Here is a 27,565-nt window from a genome sequence, read left to right on the forward strand (position 1 = left end):
CCGTATTCGGATATTCGTTGGGTGGGGGGTGAAATGAGTCAGTCCCGTTAGCTCGTGCAGGGGTGTGAAAACTGTTTAAAAGGTAACAGAAATTTACCGCTATCTTCCAAAAACGGAACAATATTAAGAGAAATCAATTTAATGCTGCAATAATTTATTTGCAAATGTTAAAAATGATTGTGCAAATATTGCGCAAAGCAGTATATGTAACAAACCTTGCATCGAAACGGATGTAATTTCACAGGATTATATGTAAATCAGTTTATATGCGGCGTGTACACTGACACATGGGTAAATGCGTACGTACGATGCTTAAAGTATACAAATATATGTATAAATTATATTGATATATGAACAAGTATATTTATATAATAGATATTATACATATATGAATATATGTATGTATGGTGTACTTATTATAATTTAATTCTATATTATACACCTTTGACACATGCAGCTGTCTCGGAAGAACCTCGTCATTTTTATGTAGGTCATTATTATTATTATTATTATTATTAAACTACAATAAATTATACTATGCTCTGAACTTACTTGCTGTTAATCCCTAACGAAAATTTTCTTTCTGTTTCAGGTAATTTGGGTGGAATTTGAAAATGTACGAATGGTATGCAGCGTGATTGGCTTGTGTGAAAATCAGCAATTGAAAGAGAGAGAGAAAGAGAGAAAGAGAGGATGGATGTGTATCGGGAGTCGGCACTTTCACCGAAAACTCCCGGTATAGTTGCGTACGAATCGGCGCGTATTGAAAATTGCGCCAAGCACCCCCGACGATTGGCTCGAAGGGCGAAGGCAGAGGGGTTGCCTGTCCGTTTTATTTCACGTCAATTCGTATCGTGTACGCGACGCGGGGCCTTCAGGCCTTCCCTAACGAGATTAAATTAACGCCCCGTTGCTCCGCAGCCCCGGTAACAAACACGGGTTTAAATGAATACGGGTGGTGACGGACGTCCCCGTAAAATCGGAATCGCTGCGGGGAAAATGTCTCTGCTATGCTTTGACGAACCTCGACGTTTCACCAACGTCAAACATGCGACGTTGGTTCTCTGTTCCGTTCCACGTTCCACTCTGATCTGTACGCGGTGCCTTCTTTTAAATCATACCGTCAGCTTTCCCTTTTCCTCGATCAATGTCAATTTGTCACGAATAAGCCGAGTTTTCTAATTTCTATTCTCTTTACAGACCTGACGTCAGGTGCGGGTTGGCCAGACGCCGCGCCGCTGCTAAGCAGAGGAGAAAAAACTACTTCCCACGTAGGATAGTTAGATTAGATTGTAAGTATTAGGAGAAACGCAGTCGGAGAACCCGCGGCATTCGGCGGGCTTTGAGGGCATCGACGATGGGGAAACAAAACAGCAAATTGAAGCCTGAAGTGCTGGAAGACCTTAAACAGAACACCGAATTCTCGGGTAACGTAAAATTTCGTTTGTTCTGCGATATCGGCCCTTGTCTTATTTCCGATATCGTCTCTTTCTGATATCTGATCAATTTCGTCTTTCTCGCTGCTCCAGATGCCGAGATTCAAGAATGGTACAAGGGCTTCTTGAAGGACTGTCCGAGCGGACATCTTAGCGTCGAGGAGTTCAAAAAAATTTATGGCAATTTCTTTCCTTACGGAGACGCGTCAAAGGTAGGATTTCACGAACACGCGGAAAAATATATGTAAAAATAAGGAAACGAATTTTGCTTGTCGTATATCGTGATGGATCGCCAGGCGATCCGGTCGAATATTACTAACAATAAGATATAATAATTAATCCGTACTTACACACGCAATTCTTATTGTTATCCGACACACGTCCACTCACGTCTATTTTAATTACTCTCCTGTTAACTCACTCCGGGGGAAAAAGGTAACTTTTGTATAATAGCCAGCATGCGAATCAGTTCACTTAATAATATTTGATAAATTATACAAATGTATAATATTCGACACACCAAAAAAGCTTCACACATGATTCCCTCTCGCTTTGTGTTCAAGGCATGAATCCTCTAACTTACACACGTCTGCTTCTTGAGATTACACGAATAGAAAAGAGGAAAAAGAAAAATTATTTGACGGTACTATATTCGGGTAGTTTTATAATTTGTCAATTGTTACACTTAAAAAAAAAATTAAAGCACGTGCGATTGGTCCGATTGGAGATTATCATTAAAGCTGAAACTGGATAAAATTTGACAGGAAAGCACAAAACAATCATGGCAAAAATAAATTTACCCAAGTTTTTGACAATCTTCAAACACAATTCGATAGTACTATTAAAATCTTTGGGAATGTCAAGAAACCTTGAAATTTTTCAATGCAAATCACTTTCAATTCGTATTTTTAAACAGAGACAAAATTGAATGCCACAACAAAATTCTAGTTTTTACTTGGTCACCATGTCCCTGAATAACTCCACTAATAAAAAAACAGTCCCTGATTCAACTGTAAAACCCAAATCTGTTTCTTCGTGCGTTGAGTCACTTTTGAGATGAGTCAAGACTCTTCTGTAAAACAATTTTACGCTCCCAGAATACGCAAATATGAATTCCAGCGACTGCATGACCCTCGAAGCAGCTTTGCAAGCTTCTACGTAATCCCACAAATATTCTTCTGCACATTCTGCACCACTCACGTGTCCCTAGATTCACAAAATAATATAAAAGTCTGGCAGAGCCAGGTTGACGGTGACTCTCATGATGAATAAAATGTACCCAACTTATTCTTCTCTGAACCGTTGGGTGAAAAAATGAGTGCAGGTAAAAGAATGATCCGGTATATCCACACCGTCTCGTGAACCTGGCGTTTGTGCAGCACGAGGCATCTGCAAATCTCTACCGAGAGGAGGAATGCTCGCGTAGCACAGCTTTGATCATGTTTTTCTATGGTGTGGGTGGTTGGTTTGATGAAATCCGAGGTACCACAAATCCGTAACCTTTTTACGGTGTGATTAGTTTGCAGAGCACGTATTTAGGACGTTTGACGCAAACGGCGACGGGACCATCGACTTCCGGGAGTTCCTCTGCGCCCTCAGCGTAACGTCCCGGGGCAAGCTGGAACAGAAACTGAAGTGGGCCTTCAGCATGTACGACCTTGACGGAAACGGATACATCTCGCGGCAGGAAATGCTCGAAATAGTGACGGTGAGTACAAGTGGTGAAGAACAAAGATGAGGCAAGATTCTGAATCGTACAAGGTACACTTGGCCGCAGTGATTCTGAGACGGATAATTTTTTAGGCGAGTCCGTTACGTTGGCAATACAGAATCAGTCCGCAGCGCCACCATCGGTAAGCTGCGAAAAAAGTTCAATCCTTCGAATCAGACCCAACAATACAAAAATTCCGCGAAACCAGATCCATCTTTGTAAACATATCATCACCCCAAACCGTCGAATCCAAACCAAAAATACGAAGTTCGACGGTCACGGGTTGTTTCACGTTTCGGAAGATTGAACTTGTTTCGTGGCTGGCCGGTGGCGGCGCTGCGGGCTGATTCTGCATTGCCAACCTAACCGACTCGTCGAAGGAATTAGTCGTCTCAGAATCACCGGGGCCAACAGTACAATTTAAAAGGTGAGCGCACGCGTAACGCTCGGCTTGGGTTTTTGCAGGCGATCTACAAGATGGTCGGCACTGTGATGAAGATGCCGGAGGATGAATCGACGCCCGAGAAGAGAACCGACAAGATATTCCGGCAGATGGATAAGAACAAAGACGGGAAACTCTCATTAGAGGAATTTATAGAGGGCGCGAAGAGCGACCCGTCCATAGTACGGCTGTTGCAGTGCGATCCGCAGGCCCAGTGAGGCCTCGGGACCCGAGACCATGCTGCGGCGCCCGGCCCAAGCAGATCCGGCGACCCCGACAAGTTCGAGCTGACTTTCTACCTCCTCCGCTTCCGGCATTCCTTCTCGCCTCCCTTTACTCCTGCAGTTCTATAACCCTGCTTACTTGCATACAACATGATGACGAAAAAATCGCACCACTTCCGTTTATACGAAAGGCGTTCAATCGACGAAGCATAGTCGAATGTACGTACCTGTAAAATGTATGTACATACCTACCCCCACGATTATCGAAATGCTGCCTAAACGTCTTCTCCTCTGTAGTCTATACTTACCCAAATACACACAGACACACTCACACTCACACTCACACTCATACAAAGACGAACACAGAGCGCGTAGAATACGATTGAATTTCAACTTGTTGGGAAAAAACGCGGCGCCAGTCTTGGGCCGGACCCGGTCGTCCGGGGGGACTCCTGGGCCCACGGCGCTTGCACTGACCGCTAGCTAGATGGTTGAACTAGTCCAGTCGCTCTGTCTCGCTCTGAATAAAGAATAAGAAATGAAATGAATTCAAATGGAGGGATAGCAGGACGAAGAAAAATAATAACGATAAGCCAAGGAAACGAGAAGATGGAATAAAATTATACAAATGGGATGCGAAACGTCGGTCGGCCACACGGTTCGACGGACCTTCAAGTCCGGGCAGAGATAACGAGATGCCGAATCTTCCCCGGTAGATTATTATTCTGGCCAACGTCCCGCGCTGCCCGCCGCCTGAAACCAGCCTCCCGGAAAACGGGATGCGCGGGACGTTGATCGTCCAAGTATCTAAAAGGACCCGCGACGCTTTTGGGATTCTTCGGCTACTTAACATATAGAGTATATAATTGTTATTGTATAATGTAAATCTAGCCAATGTTTCGCAGGAGCATCGCGCGGCAAATATTATACCTTTGCAGTGATCGAATAAATTTATACGTACAATATATATATATAGAAAGAATTTTGACAAACAAATCAGGGGGCAGTCGTGTCGAAGTCGAGCTCGTTTGCTCCTTGAATTTGTAAATGCTTTAGGGGAGGTAAAAAAAAGTGAGACGGAGATGTTAAAAAGACTAGCAACACGTCGGGAAGAATACCAGCTGAAGGTGTAGCTCTTCTTTTTCATTTTGCTGTTTTCCCTTCCGTTCCGGTCTTCTTATCCCTTTATACCTACATACAGAGATGCACTTCAGTGGCAGCATTTTTATACGCCGCCAAGATTACGCTCATTTGAAGAAAACGCGCGGAAAGTGAAAAGAGTGCAAGTTTTTTCTTTTTTTTTTTTTCTTTTGTCTTTTTTCTTTTCTCATCATTTCGACGCACAGAGAAAAAAATGAACTGAAAAGCTAAGAAAATGAATGTTCATTTTTTTCGTTCTTGAATCAAACTTTTAAAGGCAGACAAATACATACAATTAAGGCTGTCACTGTTTAGTCTACTTTGCAGGATTAAAAAAGAAAATTTTTTACTCGTGGTAAACCGTGCTATACATATAAATACACTTATACGATTCGTAGATCCTGCAGTGGGGATATTTTACATAGGTGTATCTATATTGAATATGCATATATCAACGTATTGCATCAAAAATATAGAAATAAAACGTGAAACATTGACCAATCAAAAGAACCTTGCAAAAAAAGTTTGCTATTCCAAGTGAAAGCTCATGTATACACATTGAAGTAAAATTGAATAGTATAGAATCGCGGAAAAGTCAATTCTATGCAGGTTACCACGTCCGCGAGTATATTTTTCCGTTTTTGCTCTGCACTTATTTGTCTTTTAGTTCTGTTTGTTCTGGAGTGGTGTGTGATACAAAGTATAAATTTATATATGTATATACATATGTGTATTTATATATATATATATATACATATATATAAATATATACAAAAGTAAAGTAACGTATAGAAGTAACATAAATTAAATTAATTTAAATTAAATTATAAATTAAATTAAACTAAGCCGTTGTCATTTACGTAGCGCTGATTATCATATATTACTGTAAAAAAAAAATAATAATTTTTGAAAATACGTTGCCAACAAATTAATGTGAAAAGTTAGTAATACATCATTATTACTATTATTATTATTAGTTCCAATGTCGTTGTCATATTATAATTATTACTATTGTATGGCGATAGACAGGCTAATGTTATTATTATTATTATTATTATTAATATTATTTTTTATTTCTACTTTACAAAAAATACACACATAGGATTTTAGCTAAAAATAACACATCCTGCGTCGTTTTTTATTTTCTTTTATCATACTTCATCGTTCCTTAACAATTTCTCGTTATAAAATAGTAACAGATATACAATATTAATACGATAATGATAATAATTGAACCCATATGAATTATTCTATGAAATGTAAGTCACAGCGCTGTGCCGGATGAAACTGATTTTACGATCAACGGCCAGGGGACACGATAACGCGTTCATGATTACTGCGTCAAATTTCGGGGCTACCATCTTGATGCGACAGCAACTCATTATTGTACACACACTATATGTACTACACCAATTTTCCTCTACGGTACCTACATCTTAACTAGACATCTATTATATTCATATCCTGCTCATTGATTAATATTTATAACATAATCTATGCATATTATTCAAAATTTAATCACAACTCTAACTTGAAAATATTTCGTGATGTTAAATATATATAATAAATTATTAAATTACCAATAACATTCTGAAAAAAAAAAAATTGAAAGAAAAAAATGGAGAGAAAAAAAAACAATTGAATTTGTATGAAGCAATTAATACTTAAATTACTATAATAATACAATTTATGTATGTATGTTTACATACATTTACCTAATAGCATAAAATGTGATTGTTTTTTCCTCTAACTAAAATTGGTCTCTTTAATAATGACGGATGCGTCTAAAAAATTTAATAAATTTCGAAAACTTAATACAAATGAACGTATAACTATATTTCCAATATATAACAACAATAATAACTCAACATTCTGTTATATACACTCAATATTTTATTCGGCTGCACAGTGTAAAGGTATAATGCGTTACGAATGATCAGGATTCAAAAATGAAATTGAAAAAGCAATAAAACATGTAAAATACATTTATGTAAAACTCAGTCGGAAGTACAACAGATACCGGAAGATACGTATGTCGACAAGTCGTCATTCGTACTCACGTATAAAATTGTTCTTGCCTTTTTGTATAATACTTACCTATATCTCGCTAAGATGTTTATAGATAATGGATTTACACGTAGGTGGTTACCGCAATGATTGATGAACATTGTAACATCGGCGACTCGCGTATGCATACTTTCTTTCTCTAATATCAACACTTTTTCGCGAATTTGATGAGAGATTTACCCCTAAAAATTCACCTCAGTCTTGATAACGAGTCACTTACCCTTATTTGTAAATCCATCCTATAACCGAACAGATAATGAAACGGGTTCACCATAAAACCTTAACAAAGGAGTATATAATGAATAAATAGTGTCATACTATGATATAATAAATATGCATGCCACGCGAGTCAGGTCTGCGCTACGCTGTCTCGTTGGAATTATTATTTTATGCCTCCTCTCGGGTGAATACGATTCATAAATATTAAAATAATATTCCTCTACTTCTATAACTACTGTATATCTTCTTCGTCTTCTTACATTACTTCTATTGAATAATTAGAAGAAAAAAAAAATAAATAACAAATAAATTCCTCCCGCCTAAATGCGTTCTATATGTATATACATATACCTATATAGTATATATATATAGAACGGAAAAGAGACATTTATACACTGAATTTTAATGTATATAAATCAATGAATATTATTCCTTAAGGAGGACAAGTAACGAAACGGTCGTGAAACATTTTCATCCCTGCGTACAATATCGTATACAAATATACAATAGATATATTCAATACATGCATGGCGTTAGAAAATGCGCGAGCACTTGCCTCGTTATTTTTGGAAGTATAAACTGGGCGCGCGCAATACATCACCGTGTAATCTTCGCTTTGGTTCAAAGTTGAACAATATTAATTAATTAATTAATTAATTAATTCTGTCGCGGCGTTTATATAGGCGGGTGTGGGTAATATTATGCAAATATCAAAGAACTAATTTAGCTTAGCTGTGAGCTTGCGGTGTGCTGCCCCTGCCGCGCAAGGTTCATTTTCTCTGAGGGGCATGGCAGACTGTAAGAGGAAGATTTACATAAAATTTTCGCATCTCATTCCTTTGCGCGGTGTTAAAAGGATTTACAATTCTTTTCTTCCTACCATGATTTATCAATATTGTACTTTACGATTATTAGTTATTATTTCTGACAATTGAAGCAGGCTTTCTGGTTTTCATTGCCTGGAAGAAGGCCTGCATCACTTAATTATTTAGAATGCCTACAAGTACAGAAGGCAGCCGCAATTTAATGAATAATGACTCGGGGTGGAGAGATAGCGTCGACGACACGCATGTGCATGCGTAAAGTTACCGTCAACCAAATTTCCAAACTTGAATCGTGCGTCGAGCAACCGTCATAGCAAGTTTTTCAATTCATATCAGTGTATACTTACATTGAATAATTACGTGTTTAACCGAGATAAATTTCAAAAATATTTTGCCAAAGTGTTACAAAATTTGTGCTACGAGTCAATTTACAACCTGTAGGAGTTTCGTAGAATGCAACAATACCTTTACTGGTAGGGAAACATAACACGTTTCCGTTTAAAAGAGATTTTAAAGATCTGTAAATAGTTTCACTCTACGCATAATAATTACTTGTAGGTATACCGAAACGGGCCTGGCAGTGATACGTGAAAACACACCATCACGTGCTTGCTTTAGGGTGAAATTCAACCATAAATAGCATGCGGATCAAAGTGCGCGTATTAAAATATATTGTCTATTGCAATGTTGCCCGGTAAGAATAGTGTAACATACGTACCGTACAATCATGGCACGTTTCGCGGGGCACGCGTGATACTGGCCACGATACTTATCGAAAACAAGTTGTTAAGAAATTATTACCAGTTACTTATAGTTATAGACATTTTATTTAATATTATTTACATTTCAAAATATATTTCAATACATTCCCCATCTAAGAAAAAAAAACAAAAAAATCTGAATGAATAGGTATCCATACCAGCTATCGCTACTTGTTATCTACGGCTTACGATTGGTTAGGAGTATTTTTTAATCATTCGTTTAAACATATGAATTTAAAAGAATCGGAAACAAGCGCGAATAACAGTCTATAAAACTATTTGATTTCATAACTTCTACTGATACAATGATTGAACGATACGAGAGCGCGAAATTATCGATATAATGGTAATAAAAAATGTTTGCTTGTATCTATTATCATCATTAAACACCTACGACACTTCACAGGCCTGCAGGGTTGCGCCGTTTTTTACTCTTAACCGATAAACATCCTCGGTCGAAATGACTGTCACACTATTTTCACCACAGAAGCGTATACCTGCGAAACTTTGATTAACGCACTCGGTTTGATCAATTAATCCCGTTTAATACCATCTCACGAATTCTATCGATCATCGTTCCTATAAAAATCCCTGTTCTAAGTAGTCAGACGGACATGGCACGAAAAATGACGAAATACTTGGTGACCGTTTACCCTTTTGTCACTGTCTGCAGTGCTCCTTAACTTTCAAATGTAGCACTTCGTCGTTGAATCGCTGTACAGTATGTTTGTCAGAAGACGTAGCATACCAGCCCCGTAAGCATGATACAGATGTATAATTTATTGGTGCTAAGAATAAGTAAATAAATCAAGTATGTACCGTGTGTTCCGAACAGTATATGACCTGATACGCGGCGTGTATTGTTTCACGGCCTGACGCATGTGCAGAGCGGCTAGTAATTTTTAACATGTCGTTGTAATCGTTTTGCAAATTTTTGCAGCGAATAAATATTCAAGATAAACAAATATTAATACAATAACGAAAACAAACGGTGATAACGTAGAATTTTTTGAATTTAAAACGCATCATCTACCTACGCGATGAATTGTAATTCCACAAAAAATATATTGTTATTTTAATTGTTGTACTTTGACCACACGGTACACCGCAGCGGCTTGAGTTTCGATCTTCGGAAAAAAAAAATAGTGGAAAATATGTGTAACAAAATACAACAGAATGTTGTCAACAGAATCGAAATACAAACCGCCATTTTTTCCCTTGTATAATTATACTCGTATTACACATTGTAATTTCATAATACAGTTATGGAAGAAAATTGGAGATGCATCCTCGGGCAATGGTATATTTGTATATGACGACGATTACGAAATGTTGAAAGTTTGCTTTGCTTTGCGACATGCACATATATAAATATTGAAGATATATTTAGTAATATTATATAGTTATATTGATAATTATTACCGATCAATTATTATTATTACAAATTAAAAAGAGAAGTAAAAAATAAAACTAAACTAATTTAAAACAAACCGAAAAAAAAAAGAAAATGAGAGAAACAAATCATTTCTGTATCAAATTCATGAGTATACAATTAAAGTGTTGACATTATTATACCCGTTCAAATTGTGTCGAGTTATTTATAGATACGAAATAGGATAGATTCTCTCCCTGTTTTCTCCTCTCAAGCTATGATCCATACTATTATTCTTCATTTTGTTTGTGTGTTTTGAAATTGAACACAGTGCACTGTAATTATTAGTAATATTAGTTGCTATACCCTGGAAGTAAACTTGTAAGTCTATAATATTCATTTCGGACTGTATACGGAACTGGGAAAAGGATGTAAATATTTACAATTGCAACAAATTGTTTCTGTCTTCAATTTACTCATTTATACATGTATATTTAGCAATAATTGCGTGCAAGAATAATACACATTACCCGTTGATAAATAGTGAATTCGAGTTGATAATCGGTTGGGCTTTGAAAAATTTCGATCACATATAGATTCGTAATAAATTCTTTGAGTACAGTATCGAAATTATCCGAGTCTTGACAATTCACGTTACTCACGTGAATATTTTCCCATCGGGTAAATAAACACATAAATAAATAAATAAATATATATATAACAAGTATGAAATTCCTTCAAGTGTATCGTTTTGCAATTTTCAATTAATGCAACATCCGACGTATAACGATAATCCCCCGTGTAGTGAATTGTATCCTAATGCGGACAGAGCTTAATACTCGGCTGTAAGTTGGCGCTAACAAAGGCGAGGGGGAGGGATGTACTTTATACGGTTACAACGGTTGTCAAAAAATTCATTCACTGGATCGCCTGGTACTTCATACTGTAATAGGCGCGAGTGTGGTAACTGTAGTATCCCCTGTTGTCGGGCCTCAACAGGTTCATGATTCGCATATCCGCCGCCCGTTTCCCACTTCTCAGCGCAATCTTTCCGACGTAGGATCTCAGCACCCGTTCAGACCATTCCTGGGCCCTCGGGGTCTCGCGCCATATCCCCCTCTGCCTCCTGTCCATGTAGTCGATCACGTCGTCGTAGTAGTTTTTCCTTCAACAAGAAATTCCATTTTCACAGATATTCTCCTCACCCACGTCATTCGCCTTCTCTATCGAAACAATTCAAGCAATGCCAATCTCGACAACTTTCGCCAGGTCTCGGCAAGCCGACTCACCTGTAATCGTAGAGGTAGTCGTAGTTGAGGAATAGGGGTCGCACCCAGTGGAGGGTGTATTTGGGCGGGTCACACTTGGGGAGTTCCCTCCAGGCGAAGGGGGCTTCTGCTGCTGCCTCTCCATCCGCTGCGGGTGCACCCTCTCCGCCTTCCGTAGCCGCCGCGGGTGTCTCGGTATCCGGAGTGTCCCACGCTGCCGGCTCGTCGTTCCACATTTTGGTCGACTCTGAAATTCATTCACTCGGCTGTCAGTTCATTATCAGTTCGCGGTAACCCGGAAGAGTGTCGGGAGGGATCGTGCTTCGAGAATCTCCGTACGCATTACGAAACTCCCTCGTACGTCGAGCTGATAAACGTTAGTTTAACAAAAGAGATGGAACTTGAAACTGAACGTGATTTTTCAATTTTTGAATTTTGCGTCATTTTATGACTTGGTTTAGCCTCCATCACAGTTTTTGTGCTTGGTTTGAAATTCAGCACCTTTAAGATCCTTTAATAAAACCGTCGTATGAGGCGTATTTGTATTTTTTTTTTAATTTATGGTTATTGGAATCAGTTCCGATCGAAGAAAGATCCCTTCTCGAGCATTTGCGAAGCATTTCAATGCGATTTGTGTCCTTCAAGCATCGGGGCAAAGCGTATTGTTATAGAGTAGTAAATAGAGTTTGCAGCGTACACAGTTCAACAGTGAGCGATAGTCTGTCCGTGGAAGTACATACAATCGAAGCAACCTCCGGGGGTATTTGACAAGAGGTGTATCACCGATCCATCGTGAACGAGGATCGTCTCTTCGAGGAAATTGAGGTAATAGAGAATTCAACAATCTCAGTCGCAAAGGATCGATCAATTCTAGTTCAGTGCAGCAGCCAGTGTGTAGCTGCACACACAATGGTGTTACATGATGACCGATTGGGTTTGAAAAGAAACGCTTGTTATAAATAAAGTAGCTGAAAGCGTGGTGTTAGAAATAGCCGGTAATGCGAAGCCCAGAGAATTACACAAGTTCTCAACGTAGGAGATTTCGGTCTGACTTATCCTCAAACCTTCTGCAGTCTGCAATAATTACTGACCTGAGTGTGTATCATCCCGCGGATATTCTACGCTTGATGTTTTTACGTCACAACTGTAAATGTATTGTGTATCGGACGTGTCCATGTTTGTGTATTCTGTAAATCAAAATTTCACTTTGTAACACTGTCCTACGGGTAGGTATACGAAGTCCGCCTAAAGGAATAGATTGACTTGCACCTTCGGAAATTTTTGTACCGGTTGCGAATTTTTCGATGGCAAAATTTTTGTCGACGTCCACCAATCGAATTTACGAGGTTCAATTGTTAAGGTAAAGTAACTAGACGCGGATTAAATGAAATAATTTATATACAGGTTCTTGACGACAACCCACATCGACGAAGGTTTCTAGCGAACGACTATTACTCAATATAAAAAAGAGAACAGAAAAAACCACCCATAATAGTCGTCCGCTTCGCAATGCTCGTACACAAGCTTTTCTGTTCAATCCTGTAACTCATTTCGATCGAAAGAATATACGTTTCGATGGATCGTACAATATGCGTGTCCCGTATCATCGCGAGTCTCATTTCAAACTAGACATATTATGAAAAATATTCAAATCTGTTGCAAAATTGTGGGAGCAGTAACATCGATCTCATTTGTCGAGATCAAGGGTGAGGTTCTGCTAATTTTAAGGCCTCGGAAATCTGACATAATACTCGGACAGTTCCGTCCAAATGACGAGTAACAAAGCGAAGTTGAAAATAGATCACGTCGTTGATAGACAACACGAAAATGCTCTGGGAAGTTGAGTGGAGACCTTGAAAAGTGAAGTTTTTTTGATTTTCAACGACGTAAAACATACTTTTTTCCAACCTAACGTGGATAAGCGTGGGAATTGCATTGTGTATCAAACATCACTATTGTATCAGAGTTTCCTGTGCTTCAAGAAAAGTTGTCACTCCCACATCTAAGTAAAGCTTTATCAACTGTATTACATATATATATTTAGCTTCTGTACCGCCTATTACGTGACAGCTATAGACGAATTGAGCTGAGTCGCTACACCGGGAGAAAAGAATAATCAAATTCGTGAAATGAGTGATTATTCAAGAACCAGTCGTTTGATCACTAAATTCCATCGCATCCAAATGAAACTAAAAAACGTCTAATTAGACCAGTTATCACCGTCATTAGTTTAAAAAATGAAATTATTGCAGTGAATGAAAACTGTGTTTAAGCCTTTGCATTCAATATTCCAGGGTTTTTACTTCAATTTCCGTGTAATCGGCATGAAACAGATTACAGAAAAAAACTCATGTAAATCGGATTTTCACGCGCGCGAACCCGCAGCGTAATAAACGATCGGTCATTTTTGACGAGCCAAAAATATCCGAATGCTGTATTAAACCCTTCTTGGTTGTTCAGCGAACGTACACTTTGAATAAAACGGGAAGCTGTCAAAGAATCGAATGACTGAGGAATAAAGCAAGCTTCGTGCAAATTGCCAATTTCATCGCCTATCATCCATCTTGACGATTCACGGCTTGGTTGATGTTTGTGAGAAAGTATCTTTAATATTTCAAGCATTAATTCTCGTAGAAACAAACAATTGAACGAAAGACGTATTCCTTAGCCGTGGTAGACCCAATAGCTTCGTTCTTCCACATTTCTGGCGCGAGTGTTGCTCCGAAATCCGAATGAAAGGCTTGCGCAAGCTCGTAAAGCATCCTCACTGCCGTAATTTCGTCTAGTCCATCCTCGAAAGAGGTAGAAATTAAATATTCACTGACCGATCACCACCGCAAATATTCGTTTACCTGTTGTGTCTCTTCCCGACCGTGTGAAACACCTGTGCAGACAGACTCGTTAGAAACACCCTTTCGCTTCGGCCACTCGTCGGCCACTTGTCTTATGCCACTACCCCGTTGTTCTTCCTCTCTTACGCTTTTATTTTAGCTTATACCGTTTCGATTTCTCCCTTCCATTCTCCCAGTTATCCCCTCCGCAAAAATCGCTCCGAAAACCTCGGGTGAGTGCCTCGTGAGTAATTCGCGGGGGGGAAGAGTGGCACGCACAACTTGCTGTAATCATTGCTGCCACAGTTGGCAGAGCTGCCTTCTGCACATGTGCGCATTCCCATATACATACGGTACGTGTATTAATTAACGAATCGAAGGCCTCCAAACTCGGCTAATCTGACAGCACGCTGGCCATTTCAGCTTAAATCTCAAACGCAGCTGATTCTTTTATCCATCTGGGCATTGGCGGCTCCACATTTTTATTATGTTACAATCGACTGGAACGAGAATTGAAGGAGAAAATGGTTAGCCGTCAATTTCTTCGAGGAAACGTGAGCCACGCACTCTTGTACGTCAATTTGCAGACTGGTCCGTGACCGTGGGATCTATATTTGCATGACGAGAATTAATGGTTCCTCCCATTACACGACAAAGAAAGCGCGGATACATGTGCCGTTTTTACTATTGCGACTCAACCTTGAGAAAATTGACAAACTCTGTTTTCTTTTACTATCATCTTCTTCTTCATTTTCCGATCCACCAAGCGACGGATGCATTTCCAACAGCCGGAAGCGAAATAACGATTGCAAATATTAACTCAAGACGACGAGAACCATTAGGTAATGAAATTTATTACAATCCCATCGAGAGGAAAAAAGAATACGAGGTGGTGGATACCAACGATTGGCACCCTACATATACACATATATTACATGTACGCAAAAGTATATAGTACATTCTACTTATGTACGCAGAAATTTATCTCGTGCAGCTTGTTCCAGTGTAGAACGCATTAAGCCACAGCACTTAGCCAGGTACGTGTTACGGTAGAAAAACCAAGCGTATATCCGCTCAATTACATCCCATGCGATATACCTGGGCCAAGGGCTTAGCGCTCTGGGCTCACGTTTCGGGGTTGGGATTTTGGTTGAACAAGAGAGTGGAAGAAGGGCTTCTCATTTCCCCGTGCTGCGTGCGCGTGTGGATGATTTATGCGTGCTTGAGAGCTTGGATGAATCCAGTCTGTCTGTAACGCTGTGCGAGTTAATTTTGAAACTTTTGAAAAGCTTCCCTCATACGAAGCCAAGGCCTCCTTCGTATCTCTAACAAGAATATAACGAGGATATCTTGAGTCCTCCGGAGGGCCACGGAGACTTTTCACCCCCACTCGCTACTCGCCTAGCTATTCTCCTTCCAACGTGTCTCAACATCCTGCGAACGCCGATGAAACTGCTGGCAACGCTGCTTCTGCATATCTGCATTATATATAGATGTTTTGTAGCAGATTGCTGACACTGATCATTACCAAGCTTTGTTAAGTATAGATAAATGCTGGCAACAGACGCACGCGGTAAACATCCAATGAATGCAATTGTCATTTCGAAATTAAACCATCTACACCTTGAGTCAGTTTGTTTGTTGGTTGACCAAGGTTAAGGATGCGTGACTATTTAGCCAGTTGGTAGAACGAAAGAACACTGTACATCGGGAGTTGACTTTATTTTTCACATTACATTGAGAATAATTAATTGTACGAGGAACACAGCGATAAACCCGAACCTAGGCATATTCCTAAAGTTTTTATTTCAATTCGAAAGTCCTTACACCCAAGACTCGGTGCTTTCGTCTTTCTCATCACATTGTCAAAGTACCGAATTTCGATATAAGAACATAACGCGCAGCTGGCATCAATTCCTAGCATCAATGCCGACTGTAAGATGGTATAGAAATAGCAGATGCATAGTATAGCGATGCACTTGAAATTGCGCAGTAGAAAATCGGAAGTATTTAATGAAAGTGGGTGAGGGTGTCGCTGCACGAATAGATAGACCTTGAATGGGGATGAACAATGAATTTTTAGTCACAGTCCGGTCAGAATATAATGTAAGATTCAGTCATTGCCAGCAACAAGTAGGTATACATATAGGTACAATGCAAAGTGCTGCGCTTAATTCCGTTATATAAACATGGCTGAATTTTCGAATTTTATCAAGTGTCCGAGGAGATGCATTCGCTCCTAAAATGAGACGGTCTTCTTTCTCTTGTCACTTTTGAAGGCCGATTTTGGTTTAGTTTTAATCTCGGTACCTCCATAGGGGAAATAATCCGCGTTCGTGTTCTCAGCTATGAGCGAATTGATTCGAGCTTTCCTAGCTGTGATGGATTTCAGTTGAGTCGGGTCTTCCTCCTTAAATGCAGCCTTAGGTCTTGGCCTCTCGTCGACTTCAATATCCTGCAGTTTCCTGTGCCTGTTCGTCTTGTTAACCGACGTTGCGTCCTCGAAAAATTCGTTGTTGTCAAACTTCGTTGCGTGGCGCTGGAAAGCGAAATCAGCTGCCTCTAGAGTCGACTTGGCACGTTCGATTTCATCGTTGATGTCGACCATGTCGAACATTCTGTCCTATGAAAAGAAAGCGCATTCAAAAAACATTTCGGTTCAACTGTAGGCTGATTTTTTTTCAGTATGTCATAGTTGAGGTACCTGCATATCTTTACGCTTGCGTCTAAGCTCTGCTAAGTCAGAGTCAAATGCGGCGGCTGCTCGTTCCTTGAATCGTCTATGAGTGCTGACAAAGTCATCTTCAAAGTTCTCCCCGTGCACGGGACGGCCGCGATTGTCGAATATGAAATCCAGGTCGTCGAATGAATCGTTACGAGACTCGGCCAAGCCCCGTGTTCCTGAAATGTTAGTAAAAGCGTGCTTGTTATAGCAGTTAGTGAATTATTAGGCGATATACAATTGCTCGGCCGTTTTAATGGGTTAACTGATATTGTAATACAACATTAGAAGCAACGTAGCCGAATTGCGATCAATACGTGAAACGTGATTACTTTTATTATTAATTACAATCAGAATTGTGCGGTGGACAATTTTTTTTCTTCATGTTATATTTATACATTTGCAGAAGTAATTCATCGGTCGATAATTCTTTGTAAATAAATATGCCAATGATGACGGTAACGTATTAATTTATTCACAACGAACGTAAGTTTTATACATTTAAAAAATACATGGCGAACATGTACATACAGAGCAATGATATTTTCAATTTTTATGCTAGAACGGATTTGACGTTATTTTTACGAAATTTGTATTATGCGAAAAAAGAATCATCGAGAAAGAAGAAAACAATTGATTGCGTGAAAAGAGATGAGAAAATGAATTCGAGTGCACATAAGGTAATGGAAAAAGGATCGTCCCGCGTAGAAGCGGATAAAAAATTCAAATGGTTTCGAAAATGAGGTGGACAAAAAGAGGAAGTGACGAGCGTTCGCGGGAGCGGTTCGATTCGTTAGTAATACGCTCGTTTCGGGTATCGCGTGCGGCGTGCTTTCGAATCAAAGAGGAACACTTTATTCGTTGATCCGTAGAAAGGACCGGTTACATGAGGTTTAAATAATGGAAGAGATAAGGCGGAGGCGGGACAAGGCGTCTCCCGGCAATGCCCGCAGGTTGGAAAGCGATCGGGGGTGCAGCGGAGGTCTTCGCCTAGAAGGAAACGTGCTTGTCGGACCTCTCGGCCCTCTCGGCGCGGACCGAAGAGACCTTCTTGCTGGTGAAGGAGCTCGCCAAGTTTTCGCTGGCGGCGGCGTTCTCGTTAACGAACGCGCGCAAGGCGGCGCTGCGCTGTTCGCGCTTAGCTTGCCTCTCGGCGATTTCCTCCATCTCCGTTTCCAGGTCGTTGAGACGGGCTCGGGTCTGCTTGGCTCTGGTGGCGGCGGCACTCGGAGCGTCCTCGTCGAGCCCGGCCACCTTCGACCATTTGGTCAGGGCCGGCCTCTCCTCGGCGACGAGGTCTTCGCTGACGAACCTCGAGCGACGCTTGAACGCCGCCTCGGCATCCTCGATCGCTGACCTGGCGCGATCAGACTCTGCCTTTACGCTGGCGCCGAAAGACTCGAAGAGTTTGTTGCCCGGCTCGTATTTCGGGCGCCGGTTGTTCTCCAGGTCCTCGTCGTAGCTCAGCGCCGCGACGCGTGCCTTGAAACGACGCGTCGTCGCCTCGACCTCGCTGGCGAAATTATCGCTTGCGGTATCGCGACGCGTCCGCTGACCATGACTGTCGAACACGGTGTCTTCGTCGTCGAGGAGCACTTCGCTCGAGGGTCGGGCGCGGGGACGGAATTCGGATTCAAGGTCAAGGTCACGCCCAAAGGAGTCGTTGCGGGAACCAGCAAGATCGCGGGAGCCTGCAACCGATCGAAATATAGTGAGCGTGTGAGGCCCCGGTTAATTTACAGGAGGCCCAAAATATCGGTCCTACGAAAAACGTCCGGAGTTTTCGAGACTCTGACTTTTCAGGCCACATGCAGGAAGATCTTCATTTTATTTCAAACAGTGGAAGATTTCCAGTGTGCAATTTTTTGTATATGGCTTAGCTGTGTGTGTGAACAACAATTTTGATGTATAAAATAGAAAAAAAAAAAACATCGAATGAGCCCAATCCTTATCCACTGAACGAATTTGAAAGTTCTCAATGTATTGTTTTCAGTATGCAGATTTGCGAATATTGAAAAAAGGCCCATGTGGGTAACACGTAATAGCCAACCGATTTAATTGCTTTTATTTTATTTTCTGAAAAATCTAGGATAAGTTTGCGTCTAATCGGATACTAATCGGCATGCACCGTTAGCGCGTTACCCGCTGTTTAGCTTCAAGAGCATCTCCAAAACTCCAGGCTTTCCGTGCCGCCGAGGACTGTGAGTCCCCTTAAGCCTGCAGCGGTTATGACCCGCGGCACTGCGGAAAAAAGCGAAGCACCGGGAAAGGGTAAAGTATATTTAGCAGAAAGCTGAGATGGTGAGGCATGTGTGACGTTGTCTCGAAATCATTTTTAGACTATCCAACTTCATTGAGGTTTGCGAAACGCTTACTTCTTATTTTCCGGCACGAAGGAACCTTCACGGCCGATCCGCCAATTAAAATTGGGTCAAGGCCACAGGATGAATATCTTGCAGAATGAGCTGAGTTTCACAGTTTGATTTCTTTTTTTTTTTTTTTTTTACTAGCAAAAAGCCATTCTTTTAGATCAACGGCCGACCGAAAACTGCACGTACTGTGTACCCTGAAACTCTTCTACCGAACCCACGGCGATTGGCAGAACTCTGCAGATTCAAAGACCAACGAACTTCGTCGCCGAGTTGCGCCGGAGTTGCAGAAGCAATTAATTTCATTGAAGCCAAGCAAGTAGGTCATAAATTTTCTGCACGTTTACACCCATGAGTGTGAAATAGTCATCCTTCTCGTTATACGTGGATATAACTAACAGCGCCCGCTTTGGATGGCACCCAGTTCATGACGCCTTGAGCAAAATCTCTCTTCGCTCTATTTCAAGAGAGTAAACAAACTCGCATTACTCGACGTTCGTGCAGAACCCCCGGCACCGTACAAAATGCTTCTATCCACCCAACCAACACGAGCGAACGGCAAACGAATGGCTGCAGCGAATTTTCACTTGGAATAGGTAACAAGCGTTGAAATGATCTGCTTCAAGTTGTAGGATTTGAAACTATATGCTGAGAAACGAATATTTTTCGTACATTAACAGTACATGCGCCTATTTCGCTCACAGCGGCGATTTTGTAATAGTTAATTCGCTCTGGCGTCCTTCGATATTTAAAACGGCTGAGATCTATTGGAATAATAGTTGCCTTACAGTTTATTAATTAACCAGCATTACAGTTCGTATGCACTGTTAAAAGTGGTCGTGAATTCACTACACGTTTACTATACAAGAGAGTTGTCAATTTACTAAATCAGGATGCAAAGTTATGAATTCGGTGTGGCGTTGAGAATTACTACGTATTTGTCTTAAAATTCACAATTAAAATTCTTGATTTCACTAAAATTTATGGGAAACACACGAGAAGGTCATTTGAATTTAGTAAATTGTGTAGTAAATTTATTGTATTTGTAAATTCGATAAACAGTAAATGTATGGTGGATTCACTGTTCCGTATCTATATGAAACTTCCACTAGAGTGTAGGAAGTTCCATACAGAAATTTTTAATAGTGATATGTGAGCTGTACTAACCGTTTACTGATATCAGAACAAGGAAGAGTATTTTTCAAGTTACGAGTAATGAAATTTTCTCTAATCTAATGATGATGGTTACTTATATTCTACCTTTTTCTGTAACATTCCGATGAAACACAACAAAGATGAGTGCCGATGCAGTAGATAGTCTACAACCACGATGCGATCTAAACGATGCAGCATGCAAGGCACGTACAAGTCAAACTGGACTTCAGTCAATTTAAAGTCAGAATCTTCAAAAAGCAAACATTTATTCAACAATCAGGTAGTAATACAATGATTATGAACAACGGCGTGTAGAACATATAGAGATAATGGTAACGTGACAGGGGGAGAAAATTGAAACGTAACAAACTATTTACATTTCGAGGAACCGTGACTCAGCCGTGAAGAGATTAAGATGAGATCGGTGAAGATGTGCGTATTTTCCAAGTTTTACGAGTACGGGATTGCTTGTCTTCGTCTTCTCCGGGGCACTTCGCAATTCAAGTATCGATTCTCATCTTAATCTACTTTTCTCCGGAGGCACAATTTCACAAGTATATTGATCTAACAAGTGCGAAGCACTGCGCCAGAAAGAAACAGGGAAGAGTGAAGAATAAAGTCAGGTGAAGAGTGACGTAGAATGAATTTCAAACCAAAAAAAAAAAAACCGATGAAGAATATTATTGTCACACAGACGGCAGGCGATACATCGATACAGAGGTGTTTCAGGTGTCGAACTGTTGGCTGTACTTTTCCCTTATTTATTATTACAAATATGATTAGAAGATTGTGCGGGAGGCACGTGCCGATGTGCGGGACTGTGTTTTGGAGCGCAACGTCACACAAATGGGAAAGAAAAATTTGCGTGCCAGTGGTCAAAACCATTTTGGAAAACGACTGAAGCTTTTACCGATGTCGCTTCGGCGCGCTGCGATCTCATCGGCAAGGGAACTTCTTGCTTCCGGGAATAGTGGGCGTCCGCTGTACTTTCGGTCAAGGTGGTCGACCATTGGTTTGTAGTAGGATTCCCCCTTGTCGTAGTTGCATCCGTAAACGCGGGTGCGTGGCCTGCTTAATATCGGCCTGGACATCTTCGCTTCCTAACGTAGACACGGGTGCTCTTTTCTGAAAATAGGGGACTCGTGTAAGGCTAAGAATTAGCTTTCTTTAATCAACGGTTGAAGAATAAATTCAAAACAATGAGAATTTCTTCCTCATCAGTAAGTACACTTCAATTTATCTTGGTCGTATGACACTAGATGTTTTATAGCAGCATAGATCATACTTTAAATATAAATTTTCAAACCGCGTAAAATGCATAGTTAATCAAGCGTATCGGGGTGTGAGAAAAATTTGAGACAGGATAAAATTTCCTACGGTGTAAAATGACAGTCCGCTTTGTGGATTACTAGAGAAGTTCATAATGCTGTGTAGAAGCAAAGCGGGGTGATTTTGCGAATATCCTGAAATTTTAAGCGGGACAGAAAAAGCAACGGCTTCTTTCACACAAGCAGAGAGTTGTTTCGGTGGTTGCGTGGCCCAGTAGTTGTAAAATGGAACGACTGACTATATGTCCCGGTCGAAAATAGATCGAATCTAATTTGGCGCCCGTGAACCAGCCGCAGACCAGCCGAGCGCAGTTTGGCTGGCCAAAGCAAGCGCTGCAAGAACCAGGCAGGCTGGCCGAAACTGATTTGACAAAAGTTGGTGACTACGGGCGATGTTGTTGCAGATGCGAATTTCCGATTCTTTCGGGAAATTCCGACCGGGAACCCGAAGTATTCAGCGGCATGCGTAATACCTGAAAGCCTTGGTACCGCACGCGTCGTTTGCGGGAATCTTAAAACACACAGCATCCGTTTTCACGCGTAGCACTGGAACACTTGCTAGTTGACCACTTGGCATTTAATCAAATTACCCACGCGGTTTTGTTTTTGTACAGCAATAGTTTGACGAGACCGAGTCCCAATCTCATGGGTGGTGTGAAATATGTGAAGAGCATTCTGCTTTCGAAAGCCCACTCATCTTAAATTAAACTAGACGGTAAGAACTGGGATCCCTTCTCGAAGTATAGAAGGTGGAAATTGTTTGAAAACTGCACCCTCCTACAGAGAGGCTCGAATTATAGACGGTCAAAATTAGTTTTTCTGTTCCACACTCCGCATATTTGATATCTCAAGTACCGTTAAACTATTTCCGTTCAAATCTTTATTACGGCTCTTGATTGGCTATACTATCTCAAGTGCGAATAACGTTAACTATTATTCAACACTGTGTTTTCGATACAGAGGATCGAAGGCTAAGAAATTCGGATGGAATCAAATATTATTATTTAGAAGAATTTGCATGTTTTCAATTATTATGGATCCTACTTGTAGTTCGGAGCTAACAACGGGCTTTTGTTTGTCATTTTTGCCAATTGGATGTCATAATTTTTTCGCTTATTCGTAAGCGAGGGTAGTTAACGCAATGGTCGAAGAATATTGATTCCTCTTTACAGTACCCAAGAGCAGAGATTTAAAAATTGACGGATCAGTTCTTAGAGAAACGTATTCTGTAAAATTTGTGATTTTCACAAGTAAAGAAAGAGCATTCGCAGACATCACTATGATTAATTTTAGAAAAAATTCGACGTCTCGATTTATAGACGACAAGGGAAATAATAAAATAAGAATATAAGCGCCGAGTTGGCGGCGACGAAGCGGCGGGGTTTGAGACGTTTGTCACCGACGCGCTAGAAACTGAACCAACGATTATTTTTACCTCTTGGCAAGAAGGTTTGACAATCGGCGCAATCAGTATTTGATAAATGAAATCCCCTGTCAACGCTCCGTAGTAGCGGGGTGGAATGAAGGGTTGATCATTTGACTTCGACGTCACAGATTTTCTCCGTTACTGTACAGTCATCCATATGTCTATACGGGTCGACAAGATTTCGATGTAAACGCATTCCTGCCACGTACCCAGAATCACTACACCCTACCCTGACGCAAGTCTGCACTCGACCCATATTCTGTATATCGTCGCTTCAGATCGCAATGCTCCGAGATTCCATTGACGCAGAATCAAAAAAGCTGAGTTTTGGGTCCATTGCATAACCCCGGAACGCTTTTTATGCCCTGTCGAGTATTTTCCTAATCACCACTTGCCTGATCCCGGGATCCTACAGATCGTTTTATCCTAGGTAACGAAAATAATGACTCATAACCCCCGACACCTACTTGATGATCAGCTCGTAAGCTTGTAGCTTGGCATCGAAGGCGTAAGAGCTATGTCGGAAAACATCACGGCCAAAATTACTCTGGTTAATATGGTAGGCGCGCTGAGATTGACGTAGTAAACCAGTACCTAGACAATACGCGGATCACTAATTGCCCCATTGCAACTAGCATCCGACACGAATAAATGGCGGATATCCTGTGCTCGAAATTGATCTCCTCATTATGTAGTCCTGCTCTCTTTCTCGAAGTCTTTAAACGTGGATCGCCGGTGTCACCTCTCTTTCAGCCAGCTCCCGGGACGTCGTATTATTAAGTAGCCTCCCGCACGAGGCCAAGTCATTAGGAGTTAGGACCCCAGAGGGGGGCCCGTTCAACGCTCGTTTAACGGATGAGCGACCGAGCGGTTTAGCATAGATGCGCCAGCAAGCGAGAGCAGCACCGAAATATATCCCTCATTCCGATATATGCACAGTATTTTCGATCTATGGCGGCTGTTTGATATTTGTCAAATTCTCAAGGTACCCCAAAACCGATTTCATTTTTCAGTAAAATTGACCTCTTGCAGTATCGGATTTGTTTTTAAAGCTTATAACATGCGAAAAACATTTCAACACTGATGTAGAAACCAAAGCCATCCGACTCAAATGACCACGGATCTGCAGTACAGGATGAATCACACGCGAGTATCTAACGTCAGACTAAATTTCCAGTCTTGATGTCTATCTGTCCCCGGTTATTTGTGAGGCGGCCGGAAGCCCGCATGGAATGCTAAGAAAGCATTAAAAACGCCCCGTTTACTGCGTCACGTCTCAAGAATATCACGCGGTATACTTTTGAGTATAATATGTAGGTCTGCAGAGTATACCCGTGAAATAATATTTTGTCTCTTCTCACAGTGTCGCCAAATATAGCTATAAATATACTCGACACTTTGCTGGGATTTTTTATTTTTTCGATCTTCCCCTTTCATTTTATTTTTTACTTCTTTTATCGCTAAGAATAGTCGGTGATTATTATTATTTATGCGATGGGACGCAACCGGCCTTGAAGACTTTTTCAACATTATTACTATTATTATTTTTGTTGTTAATGCCATTGTGATTATTTCCACGGATTCAGTCATGACAAGTAAATTTTGTGGTATTCGTATACGTTGTTCTTTTGTACCCTATCGGTAAGACTCAATGTTACATAGGTATGTATTTCTGGCAGCGACAGTTCGTTACGCAGCTATAAATACAATAAATTCCCGTGAAATAAGTGTTACCGTGTCGACGTGGCGATGAGACATGTATTACAAGAATCTCCCTCCCACAAACAATCCCGTAATAACTTGGCCCATTATTTTCTATTCGTTTTCGCGTGCAGCGCATAATTGTCGTGAAGGTTCAAATTTCACTCCGGTAGGTACCGGGGTAATTGTGTACCTATAACGATGAGTCGCAGCATCCCGCGGTCATTAAAATTTGTGCGAGTACATTGAAATAGGCGAGGAGAGGCCACGTCGATGGAGTTTTGTTACATAACGAGTTAAGGAACCCAGAGGTACGCGGGCGACGCGCACGTAAAGAAAACCGCGAGAGCGACGAGGAGCCGAGTCGAAACAGACAAGAAGATAGAGCGAGGGAGTCCAAATTTAGCTGGTGCAGACATTGTTTTAGAATCGGTGATATCGATTACAAAATCTAATTATCTAATGCGCTAATCTATTTTACTACTACGTGTACTCATTGGAGGCTCGCCAAGCTTTTTTATTCGGATCTCCACGTCACGCGATAGCCAGGCGCTAGCGCTATTTTGTTATTTGCATGTGAGGATACGGGAAATTTTTAATATAGCACGCATTTTGGATTCGAGAATTGGCGAATTGCATCGAATCGCTTGACTTCGTCGCTTCCGACACGTGTACGTAGCCTATTCCGTATTCAGAGATTACGTATGAACTTGTAAGTGGGTGCAATACCACTCAGTGTAGCCGTAGCTTGAAGCGAATTGACTTGAAACCGATGTTCAACAATTAGCTAAATCCTGTAAAGGATCTAAAAATGTAAACCTATTAACGAGAAAAAAGAATATCTCAATTGACGGAAGTCTATATACTACGCGTGATATCAAACTCACAACTCGATGTTCGTACGAGTGATTTTTTCAAAATAAATCCAAGGTGAAAGATATTTTAAGCGAAATTTGATACTTGCGGAGTTAGTGTTGCGTACAGGAAAGTTCGCAACATTGGACTACCGGTCGGTGGTGAGATTATCAAGATGGTATCAGATTTTGACATTCGGATTTTACTACTTTCAATTACGGGGCAGGAATTCGAGTCGAGGAAAAGATTACGCCGTTTAATTTGTTTGGTTCTCTGGGCGAACAGTATGCATCTAGCGATGAGATGAAATCGTAAGGAATGAGAAGACCAGATTATAACTTAAGAGACGCGAGATGGTCTTAAGGTCGGCACGCGTTTGTCGGTCACCTCTACTCGTCAATCACGAAAATTGGCGAGCTAACCTAATTGCTCTATATCGCGAATCTGTCGACTACATTAGATTTCGGTGTCAGAGGTTAGTATGTCCGAACAGCGAAGCCAAATCAATCGAAGCTGGCAAGTGGTAAATTAAATTTCAACAGACAGTCAGCGGGTGGATGGATGGTCGATCGTAGGGTGAATTATGAAGACTTGTGAGATTAAAAGTTAAGACAGAAATCGTACCTAAGTTGATTTTCAGGGTATTCCTCAAGGTGCGACGTCTTCAGAGGTACCGGCACGACTTGATCGGGCGTCTCGACGCCTGGCGTTTCCCACTCTCCTTAGGGTTACCCCTTCCCTCCTTGTCACGAGGCCTCGGTTACACGCGATTCTGGGTAATTTATGCTTCGTGCGTAGGCGTTTGTTGATTTCGAGGCCAATTCAGATGAGTAGAAAAAATCCAGCGATTTCAGTTGGATGTGTGAATTGGTATTAGTGTGCACGAGCGTACGTGCGTGTGCGTGTGGAAGGGGGGCACTGGTATCATCAACAATTTTTACGGATAATGCAAGATTTATTTTCAATATAAAACACTAATTTTAGATCTCGTTTCAGGTGTCTCTGCACGTACCTTTGATCTGTTTGCTAAACCTGGTAAGCGATGAGTAAACCTCGATTTACGGGCTCCATCCGGTTGGACTCAGCAACAGGAATTCGTCACCAAATTCCCAGAAATTCAAAAACAGAAATTAAACAAGGAACAGTTATAGCTATTGCGACAAAGAATAAGTTAGGTTAAGGAGCTCTGGAAAGGTGCTCTCTAGTGTAATGACATAGAATTCCATATGGAAGCCATCAGTGAAACTGTATTTACGAATAACTTTTCGAATGCGGAAGAATTGCCATATGAAGAGACGTTTGGACTGCAATGCAGCACTACCACATCCTTGAATGGCGAACAAAACATATGGAATAACCATTAGGAAGACAACCTACGTGAATTCTTGTTGGTATCTGTTTGCACGACTGGCATCTAGACCATATCTCTTCCAATTCCCAATATGAATGCTTATATTCCCAACGATCGGTTCGTAGAATTCTATAAGATATAAGGACGTCTCATATTAAAAAACTATTGGATTACAAGGAGAAGAAACACAATCATACGATTGTGGAAAAACACATACGACTCACTGGAATACAGTGAGAATATTGCGTAATTGCGCGAATAAGCCGCATGTCCGACTCCTTAACTGATGGTTTTATGATGTTCTGCATGCCCTGATTTTATCGATTCTGGATAATGCTGGATAGATTCTGTAATGCGCTAGTT

The 27,565-nt window shown here is 40.9% G+C and overlaps 4 protein-coding genes across 5 annotated transcripts in view; 1 reads left to right on the forward strand and 3 right to left on the reverse strand.

The window, feature by feature from the left end:
* The window catches only part of LOC124405775 (neurocalcin homolog), a 100,756-nt gene extending 95,753 nt beyond the window's left edge, over positions 1 to 5,003 (forward strand). Inside the window, exons 2-5 of the mRNA XM_046880951.1 lie at positions 1,201 to 1,427; positions 1,530 to 1,648; positions 2,956 to 3,144; positions 3,613 to 5,003. Of these exons, the coding sequence (XP_046736907.1) occupies positions 1,358 to 1,427; positions 1,530 to 1,648; positions 2,956 to 3,144; positions 3,613 to 3,807 (573 nt within the window). The 5' untranslated portion in view covers positions 1,201 to 1,357 and the 3' untranslated portion in view covers positions 3,808 to 5,003. The remainder of the gene's footprint in view (positions 1 to 1,200; positions 1,428 to 1,529; positions 1,649 to 2,955; positions 3,145 to 3,612) is intronic.
* Positions 5,004 to 10,950: 5,947 nt separating this feature from the next.
* LOC124405494 (flightin) lies at positions 10,951 to 14,453 on the reverse strand. Of its 2 annotated transcripts, XM_046880434.1 has the most exons (4): positions 14,323 to 14,447; positions 12,556 to 12,655; positions 11,486 to 11,711; positions 10,951 to 11,361 (listed from the first exon to the last, which is right to left on the reverse strand). In XM_046880434.1, the coding sequence occupies exons 2-4, from the start codon at positions 12,638 to 12,640 to the stop codon at positions 11,115 to 11,117; spliced, it is 558 nt and encodes a 185-aa protein (XP_046736390.1). In that variant the 5' UTR covers positions 12,641 to 12,655; positions 14,323 to 14,447; the 3' UTR covers positions 10,951 to 11,114. The 2 variants fall into 2 exon arrangements, with proteins under 2 accessions (XP_046736390.1, XP_046736391.1); XM_046880435.1 differs by lacking the exon at positions 12,556 to 12,655 and having other exon boundaries at positions 14,317 to 14,453.
* Positions 14,454 to 16,165: 1,712 nt separating this feature from the next.
* LOC124405204 lies at positions 16,166 to 17,341 on the reverse strand. Its single transcript, XM_046879903.1, has 2 exons — positions 17,000 to 17,341; positions 16,166 to 16,918 (listed from the first exon to the last, which is right to left on the reverse strand). The coding sequence occupies exons 1-2, from the start codon at positions 17,003 to 17,005 to the stop codon at positions 16,535 to 16,537; spliced, it is 390 nt and encodes a 129-aa protein (XP_046735859.1). The 5' UTR covers positions 17,006 to 17,341; the 3' UTR covers positions 16,166 to 16,534.
* A 299-nt stretch (positions 17,342 to 17,640) lies between these two features.
* Positions 17,641 to 26,630, reverse strand: LOC124405218. Its single transcript, XM_046879924.1, has 3 exons — positions 26,476 to 26,630; positions 21,452 to 21,666; positions 17,641 to 18,708 (listed from the first exon to the last, which is right to left on the reverse strand). Exons 2-3 carry the CDS (start codon positions 21,630 to 21,632, stop codon positions 18,008 to 18,010), a joined length of 882 nt encoding a protein of 293 aa, XP_046735880.1. The 5' UTR covers positions 21,633 to 21,666; positions 26,476 to 26,630; the 3' UTR covers positions 17,641 to 18,007.
* Positions 26,631 to 27,565: the final 935 nt, after the last annotated feature.

This window comes from Diprion similis, chromosome 4 (assembly GCF_021155765.1).
Source record: "Diprion similis isolate iyDipSimi1 chromosome 4, iyDipSimi1.1, whole genome shotgun sequence".
Taxonomy (NCBI): domain Eukaryota; kingdom Metazoa; phylum Arthropoda; class Insecta; order Hymenoptera; family Diprionidae; genus Diprion; species Diprion similis.